At 55.0% G+C, this 9,420-nt stretch overlaps 1 protein-coding gene across 1 annotated transcript; it reads right to left on the reverse strand.

The window, feature by feature from the left end:
- Positions 1-349: 349 nt before the first annotated feature.
- SRXN1 (sulfiredoxin 1) lies at positions 350-6,650 on the reverse strand. The gene is made up of 2 exons (XM_042931363.1): positions 6,423-6,650; positions 350-2,591 (listed from the first exon to the last, which is right to left on the reverse strand). The coding sequence occupies exons 1-2, from the start codon at positions 6,648-6,650 to the stop codon at positions 2,388-2,390; spliced, it is 432 nt and encodes a 143-aa protein (XP_042787297.1). The 3' UTR covers positions 350-2,387.
- Positions 6,651-9,420: the final 2,770 nt, after the last annotated feature.

Consider the following 9,420-nt stretch of genomic DNA (forward strand, 5'->3'; position numbering starts at 1 on the left):
AAAGTCCCCAAGGAAGGGCTTGCCCCGTGTCACCTGATGAATGAGGGTACAAGCTGATCCCGTAACACGGGCTCCGGGACCCAGCCCAACGTGTGTGGAGGGGGGGTGTCACCATATTTGAAGAGAACTGACTCAGTCTAGATCAGTGGTCTCAGCCTGAGGTCCCCGAATGGCAGCAGCAGCAGCACCTGGGAATTTGTTAGAAAAGCAAATCCGCTGGTCCCACTCCAGACCTACCGAGTCAGAAACTCCGGGGGTGGGGCCCAGCCATCCGTGTTTTAGAAAACCTGTTTGAGAATCTAAGCCGGCGGTCCAAAGTAACTATACCCCCTCGTTTTCATTAAACAAGCTTTTATTTGGGAATGTTTTTTGGTTTACATAAAAGTTGCAAAGATAGCAAAGAGTTCCTATATACTCTGTACCGGGCCTCCCCTCCCCCATCACCTTCCATTTTCCATGTACATTTGTCAAAACTAAGAGACTGACATTGGTAGGTTATTATTGAGTAAAATCCAGACCTTGTTCAGAGCTCCAATTTTCCCACCACTGTCCTTTTTTTGTTCTAGGATTGTCACACTCCATTTAGGACTACATTCATTTTCAGTTTCAGCTGGTCACCTCAGTCATCTTTCCCTGGGATGGAGAATGGGTGGGAGAGCAGTTATCTTTGTTACTGAGCTGGGGAAACTGAGACTGGAAAACACCTGGCGACCTCAGGTCACCCCAGAAGGGTGATGAGAGCAAAGCCTGCCTCACTCTGCACCCTTCCTGCCCCTCTTCCTTTCACCCAGGACTCTTATTTTCAGAAGTCCCTTTGGAATGTCCCACCTGGCCTACCTCCAACAGCCATCTCAGACCCTGAGATGCCTCTATTAGAGCAAGCCCAGCCCTGGGAGAGGTCCACCCCTGCCCCGTTGCTTCTTCCCCTAGATTGAGGGGCTGGGACAATGTGTTGGTAATTAACCCTGGCTTGGGCAGATCAAGGCCCCGTACAGAAAGAAACAGTTATTTGCCCACGCACAGCCATTTGTGACTCATGAAAAATGCTACCAATTCTTTGCAGTTTCTCCCAGTAAGAGATGTAGTCTGTTTTGCCACTCCTCGAATCCAGGCCAGTCGTATGATTTGCTCTGACCAAAAGAACTTTGCAGAAGTGACGTCTTACCAATTCTGGGCCTAGAACCCAAGAAGCCTTCTAGCTTCACTCACTCTCTTGGCACTCTGACGCCATCTAAATAAGCCTGAGCTGACCTGCTGGAGAGACCACATGGGGGAGGACTAAGTCAACCAGGCAACAGCCTGACAAATGCCCGACAAGTGAATAGGGCTATCTTAGACCATCCAGCCCCATCCAAGGTTAACAGCTGACTGCATGCAGCCTCAGGAGTGACCCTGGGCAAGACCAGAACTGTCCACATGTGCCCAGCCTAACCTGCAAACCCACAGAACTACAGGCAAATGAATGATGTGCTTTTAGCTGTCAAGTTTGGGGATGGTTTGTTACATGGCAAAGACTAACTGATACACAACTCCTCATTTCTCTCTTGGTAATGGGATTCCAACTTTATTTCAGGAAACAGTGCGCCAGTCCCAGGAGATGGGATACGAAGGGTCTCCTCAATATGACAGTTCTGTTCCCTGCCATCTAAACTTTCTTTGCAGCCAGGGGTGGGAATGGTAGCCGGTTTGGGCCAAGGAGACCTAACGGAAAGATGCAGGGGGATAGAACAGGAAATAGGCCTCCGAAAAAGGTTTGACTTTATGATAGAAGTTGAGAGTGGGCTTGGCCCTTCCTCCTCCCCCGCACCTTTCTTCTTCGAATGCAGCCATGATTCCTGGAGGTACAGCTGCCATCTTGGACCATGAAGTAACAAGCAATAAGGGAGAGGCCAAAAGGAATCACAGAGAGGTGAGCTCTACCTTCTCTGGGGTCCTGCACCCATACCGCCTGTCTACAGAATTCATGCTCTGTGGACGAACCTCTCTTTGTTGAAACCACTGCAGCCTAGGCTTTCGTCTACTCGCAGCCGAATGTATCCCGCATACTGGGAACTACACAGACAACAATGCAGAAGGATCCTTGTCCTTGGGACTCTGGAGCCAGGAGTCTGTAGCTCTCCAAACCCATCTTCTTTTCCATCCCATTCTCTCAAAAATACCTCGAGGTCAAAGATAGGACCCCATTTTCACAGCAGCGGGATCTGGGGCTCCCACGCTGTTCAGGAAGGAGTCCGAGGCCTTGCAGCGAGTGGAACAGGTGCTCAGAGTCAGACCTCCCCCTCAGGCACGGAGAGGCACCCCTGTACGCTTTCTGCATGGCCCAGCCTGCTGGAGGCCAAGTGTATCTTCTGGGACCTTCGCAGGGCTGGCAGGGGCCACGGCGGCTGCTATTGTAAGTCCGGCGTGGAAGCGCCCAGGTACACCCTGAGGTCCGAGAGGGTGGACTGGACGAGCTTGGCGGGGATGGTCTCTCGCTGCAGCTGCCGGTAGGCTGCGTAGCGATGGCAGCCGCCAAAGGAGTAGAAATAGTCACCACCCTGGGCCCCTTTGATCCAGAGGACATCGATAGGGGGGACGCTGTCGGGATCCTCCTGGAGAAGAGGGTACAGGGTCAGTGAACACGGCACAGCACTTGGTGGTTTGCAGAGGAGACGCTGTCGAGCTCCTACAGGGTGCTCACGCTGGATGGTGAGAGCCAACTGTTAAATACTCGGCAATTTGGGGAGCTGCTCGATAGCTTGAAAATCAGCCACGGTGGTTTACATCAGGGAAACGAGCCGGTGCCACGAGTCAGGGCTTTCCCCCCTGCTAGAGACCAGGTTGTTTTTTTTTTTATTTTTTTTATTTTTTTAAAAAATTTTTTTTTCAACATTTATTTATTTTTGAGACAGAGAGAGACAGAGCATGAATGGGGGAGGGTCAGAGAGAGGGAGACACAGAATCTGAAACAGGCTCCAGGCTCTGAGCTATCAGCACAGAGCCCGACGCGGGGCTCGAACTCACGGACCGTGAGTCGTGACCTGAGCCGAAATCGGCCGCTCAACCGACTGAGCCACCCAGGCGCCCCGAGACCAGGTTGTTAAACACTTGTGTTTATTATTATGCCACAGACACGCGATCTGTTGGGCCCTGTTCTAGACTCTGGGAATAAGGTACAGCCAGAATGGGATGGACACGGCCCCTGCCTTCATGGGGCTCCAGTCCCGTGGGGCGGATGGAAGGGAAAAGTGAGTGTTGGCGTGATGGATGCTAGGAGGACGGTGACACAGGTCGTGGGTGGCCATGGGGCCTCTCTGAGGTGACAAGGGAGCAGACATCGAACACAGAGGAGCCAGCTTGGGAAGAGAGACAGGTGCAATAGTTTAGAATCAGGGCCCGACTGCCTAGGCCCAGGCTCAAATCTCAGCTCTGCTACTTAACTGCTATGTGATCTTGGACAACTAACGTCTGTGCCTCAGCTGTCCCATCTATCAAATAGGGACGTTTTAGAGGGAACAGCAAATGCAAAAGGCCAGAACAAGTTCACTGTGTTGGAGGCACGGGCAAGGAGGCCAGTGTGATCAGAGTGGACACGAGGTCAAGGGTACAACAGGTCAGAAAGGTCAGCAGGAGCCAGACTGGGCAGGTTTGTTTCTAAGAGCAGTGGGTAGGCCCTGGAGCGTTTTAAACAGCGGAGGGTGATGTGATTTGATGACCATTCTAGGAAGCTGTCATGAGAGAGCAGGCTCGGTGGGGTGGGCAAAGTCAAGAGCAGGCGAGACCGAGGTGAGGCCTTAGCAGGCGTCCAGCGAAAGACGCTGGACAGGGAGAGGAGGACAGGTTTGGGACATGGGGGCAGATCTGAGATGCACGGGGTGATGTAAGGAGAAGAGAAAGAAGAGAACCTTAGTTGACTTTCTGTTAGGGCCCCGAGCAGCCAGTGCAGAGCAGTGGTCCTGTGAGTAGGGAGAGCCTGGGGTGGGGTCGAAGGACGGGGCACAGTGGGGAGACCACATTAGACAGCGCCCATGGGTTCTCTTTTTTTTATGCTTATTTGACAGATTTATTGATACCTTTATTCCACAAATGATTTGTAAGCAGTAATGCCCAGGGGTTACAGGTTGGGACTCTGGAACCCCAAAAAACCTGAGTTTGAATTTCAGAGTCTCCCCTGAGCAGCTAGCGGACCCAGAGCAAGTAGCCTTGCCCCTTGGAGCATCATTCCTCATCTGTAAAATGGGAGTGGGCCCTCTATAGGGCTGCAGATGAACAGTCACAGAGCTGGTGCATGTGAGGCATAGAGCACAGTCTGCCTGGCAGTGGGGCACTAATGAGGGGCAGTGTGCTGGATGGGCCAGGTGCTGGAGGTGTGATGGTGGGTGGGCAGAATCACAGTCCCCCGAGACATCCATGTCCTAATTCCTGGAGCCCGTGAACATGTTACCTTACAAGGCAAAAGGGGCTTTACGCATGGAATGCAGTTAAGGATCCCGAGATGGAGAGATTATTCTGGGTTATCCAGATGGGCCGAATGTAATCACTGGCGTCCTTGAGAGTGGAAGAGAAAGGCAAAAGAGGAGGTCTGATGGTGCTGGCTTTGAAGATGGTGGAAAGAAGCCATGAGCCAAAGGATGTGGGTGGCCTCTAGAAGCTGGGAAAGGCAAGGAGAGGGATTTTCCCTGAGAGCCTCCAGAAGGAATACAGCCTTGCTGCCACCTTGATTTTAGCCCAGCGAGACCCATTTTGGACTTTTATATATTTTTTACTATTTTTAAAGTTTATTTATTTATTTGGAGGGAGGGAGGGAGGGGGAGAGAGAGAGAGAGAGAGAAAGACAGAATGGGAGAGGAGCAGAGACAGAGGGAGAGTGAAAGAAGATTCCAAGCAGGCTCCACACTGTCAGGGTGGAGCCCGACGTGGAGCTCAAACTCACAAACCAGGAGGTCATGACCTGAGCCCAAACCAACCAGCCGCTTAACCAACTGAGCCACCCAGGAGCCCCCTCCCTCCCCCCATTTTGGACTTTTAAACTACAGAACTATGAAATAATACATTTGTATTGTTTCAAGCCACTAAGTTCCTGGTAATCTGTTACAGTTGCCATAGAAAAGGAATACATGTGGTTAGCAAAGACAGGCTTGGTTCTTGCCCTCACAGAGCATATGCTTCTAGCATGGAAGCCAGGTGTCTAAACAGGCCATAAAAACCCAGTGGGATCAGAGCTATGCTGGTGGGCACGCAGGTGTCTGGGGGCCCACAGGAGGCCACTAACCCAGTAGGGGGCATCGGGGAAGACACTGAACACTGGGACCTAAAGAGCAAGAAGGAATTAGAAACAGTAGAAATGGACGAGTTCCGGCAGGGATCAAAGCCCGTGCAAAGGCCCCAGGGTGGGAGAGCACATACACGGCTAGATCCTTCGCGAACGGCCAGGCACCATGCTACTGGTGAGGAAACAGCCAAGATATGACAAAGCCCCCGCTTCTGCGCATGAGGTGGGGAAGGCAGACGATAAAACACAAACAAATGTATAAGTTAGGTGCACAGAAGTGCGTTATGGAGAAATACTTCGGTTTATAAGGGGAGAACTTGAAAGCCAGGGCTCTGTTAGCCAGGGTGGAGAAGGGGGTGCTGAGGCCTGAACCAAGAGAGGGGGCAGGTTTTGTGGCTATCTGGGGGGAAGCAGCTCCTGGTAGAAGGAACAGTAGTGCAAACTCTAGGTCTGAACACCATTGTGAGGAGCTGTGGAGGTGTCTGGTGGGGCCTTGGGGTCTCACAAGGTCACCTGGCAAGGGTATGATGGGGTAAGATGACCTATGCCATGCAGGCCTAACCTGACACAACTCTTCCCTCCCTCCCCCAAAGTTCCTGCCGGGATCGTGTCCCCATTCTTGAGCACCCTCCCTCAATGCTGGGGCTGACCCCTGTCCTCTCCCAGTTCCAGTTTAAACAAGGCCCACCCAGCAGACATGACATGTCCAGAGCCACTGACTGTGACAGCCAAACGTGACGGCACGGCTTCACTCCAGCGAGTGTGGTGGCTATGCTGCGGGGCATCGGGGTCAGTCTGTGCCACTTTCAAAGCGCTTGACCTTGGACAAGTTACTTAAAAAAAAAAAAAAATCCTTCGGAGCCTCAGTTTCCTCGTCCATAAAAGAGGAACAGTATCCACCTGACTAGATACAGCACTAGAAACAGCTCCCGGGGGCTGCAAGTGCTATCTTTATAAATAGACTCAGCGATCGTTATTTTAGTTATCTGGTCCAATCTCCTGCTGGCCCGAGTGAAGAAACAGAGGCCCAGAGAGGCCCAGCCCCTTGCTCAAGGTCACACAGCAAATGCTGAGCTCCGGCGGCGCCCGGAACCGGTCCCGTCTCGCGTCCGGGGCGACCTCCCTCCTGCGGAACCCTCCCGCCGGCCGGCCTGCCTCCCAGGGGCCTCACCCGGATCGCGTCCACGAGGCTCTGCACCTTAGCCGGGTCCAGCACGGACGGCAGTGGCCGGATAAGCACGCGCAAAGGGACGTTGTGCACCGCGGCGATGCAGCCCGAGTGGATGCTGCCGCCCTGCGCGCCGCCGCTCGGCCCGGGGCCCCCAGGGCCCCCCCGGCCGACCCCGGCCCCGGCCCCGGCCCCCGCCCTGCCCAGCGCTCCTCCGGCTCGCAGCCCCATCGCGCTGCCGCCCGCCCGCCGCGCAGCCTCCCGCGGGCTTTAACCCCGGCCGGGCCGTACCACTCCGCGCGGGCGGCGGGGGCGGGCGCCGGGGCGAGAGCGTGCCTCCCCGCCCCTCAGTGGTCCGGCCCCGCGCTCCCCGCTCCGGGCGCGCGGCGGCCCGCGCGGCCCTCGGGCTGTCCGCCGGGGGGCGCCCCGCAGCCTCCCCTCCGCCGCGCCGCGTCCCGGAGTGGAAGCGCCCGGGCGGGCTGACTCAGGGTGAGTCTGCAGGTCGCGGGGCGGCGGGAGGGGCGCGGCTGACGCGCCGGCCGGGGTGACTCAGGCTCGTGGCGGGCGGGGGCGGGGACGAGGGGGCGGCCGGACCTGCGGAGCCAGGATGAGTCGGCAAAACGCCGCAGTGCGCGGCTGCCCCGGCCCCCTGGGAGCCTTTGCCGGACTGGCCAGGGAGGTGATACTAATACCGACAGGAGCCAAAGGACGAAAGCTGGCGCCGGCAGACACTCTTCTGCACGCTTTGCGTGTGTATTAACTTATTTAAGCCTCCAAACAACCCCGCCAGATAGGTGTGGCCATTATCCCCCTTCTACAGATAAGTAGACTGAGGCGCGGCGAGCTTTAAATGATTTGCCCAAGGTCGTGGAGCCAGTTAACGTGGCCGTGCCCGGGTTCAGCTCCAGGCTGCCCCTCCAGATTGCATTTTGTGCTTCACTGCTGGCTGCCTCTGTGCAGCCAAAGTAACTGTCACAAGGAGCCTTCTGGAATGCTGCTGACAATGTGTGGGCACTGCCCCAGACACGCGGACTGTCTCATCGCATCCTCGCTGCACCACTACGATGTAGGCGTTGGGGCCAGAATTATTGCACTGCTTTTCCAAGGTAGGGCAGCTGGAAACGAAAGTCATCGGAGCCTGCAGCCCCGGGGCCACTTACAGGGCCACCGACACCTGTTTACGGATGTGGACACGAGGCTGCAGGGGGTGGTGGTGATGGCTTGGGTCCAGATATGCTGAGTGCCAGCCCCACTCTCTCCCCTTCGAAGTCCTCTCTCCCCTCTGGTCCGGGTTCAGCACCCATTGTTTTCCGAGGCCAGGGGGAGGTAGGCAGAGGCTCCTGGTTTAAATTCCAGGTGTTGATCAGCCATCTATGGCAACCTTAGGACTTTGGCCCAGATATGCTTGGGTTTGGATCCCCATTTGATCACTACCTAGCTGTGTGGTCTCAGGCAAGTTGCTTAACCTCTCTGAGTCTCAGCGTTCTCTTCTTTTAAAATGGTTGTGAGGAAATCGTGGGAACACTTAGAGATAATGGCCAATGGAGGGCAGCGTGGGGGGTAAGTCAGTGTTTACACAGCAGTAACCAAGGAAAGTGACTGGTTCGATCGTGAACACCCAGAGCGCTGAAGGGGAGGCCATATTTGACTGAGAGCATCAGGAGAGGGTCCCTGTGGCCGAGGCATTCCGACTGGAAAAGGGCTTGGTCTTGGAGAGGGAGAGGGAAGAAGCAGGTGACAGTTTAGGGTGTAGGCTCTGAGGTCACATTTGAATCGTGGCTCTGCCACCTGGTAAACTGTGTGACATGGCGTGTGTGGGGGAGGGTAGCTCCCCTTCTCTTGCCTCAGTTTCTTCTCTGGCTCGCCAGGAGAGTAGATGAGAGTAACACACTAAGTGTTTAGAAAGGTACTTGGCGCCTGCAAAGTGCTGAAGAAAAGGCAGGCAGGAAGGACATTCCACAGCCGCAGTCGCAGCCTGAGCTCAAGCAAGGAGGCGGGGCGGGTCTCAGACCTGGCGACAGACAGACAGGCCTATCTGGTTTGATTTTCCTCCTCCTCCCCCTGGTTGGCCTCTGCACGGGGGAAATGCAGAGTCACCCTCTTGCCTGGAGAAAACCAGAGACGGTGCGTCCTGTGGGGAGGGGAGGCTGCCGCCTGGGCTGGTTACTGACGGGCCTGAAGTCGTGAACGGGCCCGTCGCCCAAAGCTGTCACGAGTGTGGATTGTGAGAATTCGCCTAAGCGTCCGCTGCATTGGCCCCGTGTGGCCACGGTGGGCAGCAGGTTCTTCGGTTTTCGTCCTCTGTGTCCTAGGTTTTAATCCTTGACTTGCCCCTTGCGGTCCTCAGAAGGCTCCTGTAGCTGAAAGCGCTCACATCACTACACAACAAAGGTAGAACTTAGGACGTCCCTCGTTGCTTCTTTTTGAGAGTGAAGAAAGCTTTACTAACCATTCCTTACTGGTCTTCCCTGCCCAGGAGCCTTTTCCCCCTATCGTTTTGGCAAGAGTTGTATCGCATGCCCATGCCCAATGGCCACGATTGGCGTAGCTTCATTGGCGGAAGTCGGAGAGCTGGCCTCTACACAGTACCTTTGTGTTTCATTTTGGATTCTCCCAAAAGTAGACGCTGGGACAAGGCCTGGGCGCAGGTAGTCTATTTGGGAAATGTTCTAGTTACTACCGCTGCAGAACAAACCGCTCCAAAATTCAGCGGCATAAAATCACCACTTTGCTATCCTCGCAGATTCTGTGGGTCAAGTACTCAAACGGGGCATGGTGGGGACTGCTTGTCTCTTCTCTACAACGTCTGGGCCATCAGCCAGGTGACTCAACAGCGGGGAGTGACTTGATGGCTCCTGCTGGAATCATCTGGAGGCGACTTCATTTACACATCTGTTGGACGGTATTGCCTGTCAGCCGGAACACCTCCATGGGGCCTCTCCATGGGGCCTGGGCTTCCTCATAGCTGGCTTCTAAGAGTGAGTGTCCTAAGAGAACCTGG

This window comes from Panthera leo, chromosome A3, assembly GCF_018350215.1.
Source record: "Panthera leo isolate Ple1 chromosome A3, P.leo_Ple1_pat1.1, whole genome shotgun sequence".
In the NCBI taxonomy this organism is placed as follows: Eukaryota; Metazoa; Chordata; class Mammalia; order Carnivora; family Felidae; genus Panthera; species Panthera leo.

Coding starts and splice junctions, on each gene's coding strand:
- SRXN1 (XM_042931363.1), bottom strand. CDS start 6,650: ATGGGGCTGCGAGCCGGAGGAGCGCTGGGCAGGGCGGGGGCCGGGGCC. Junction 2,592..6,422: donor GCCTCGTGGACGCGATCCGG/GTGAGGCCCCTG, acceptor CCTCTTCTCCAG/GAGGATCCCGACAGCGTCCC.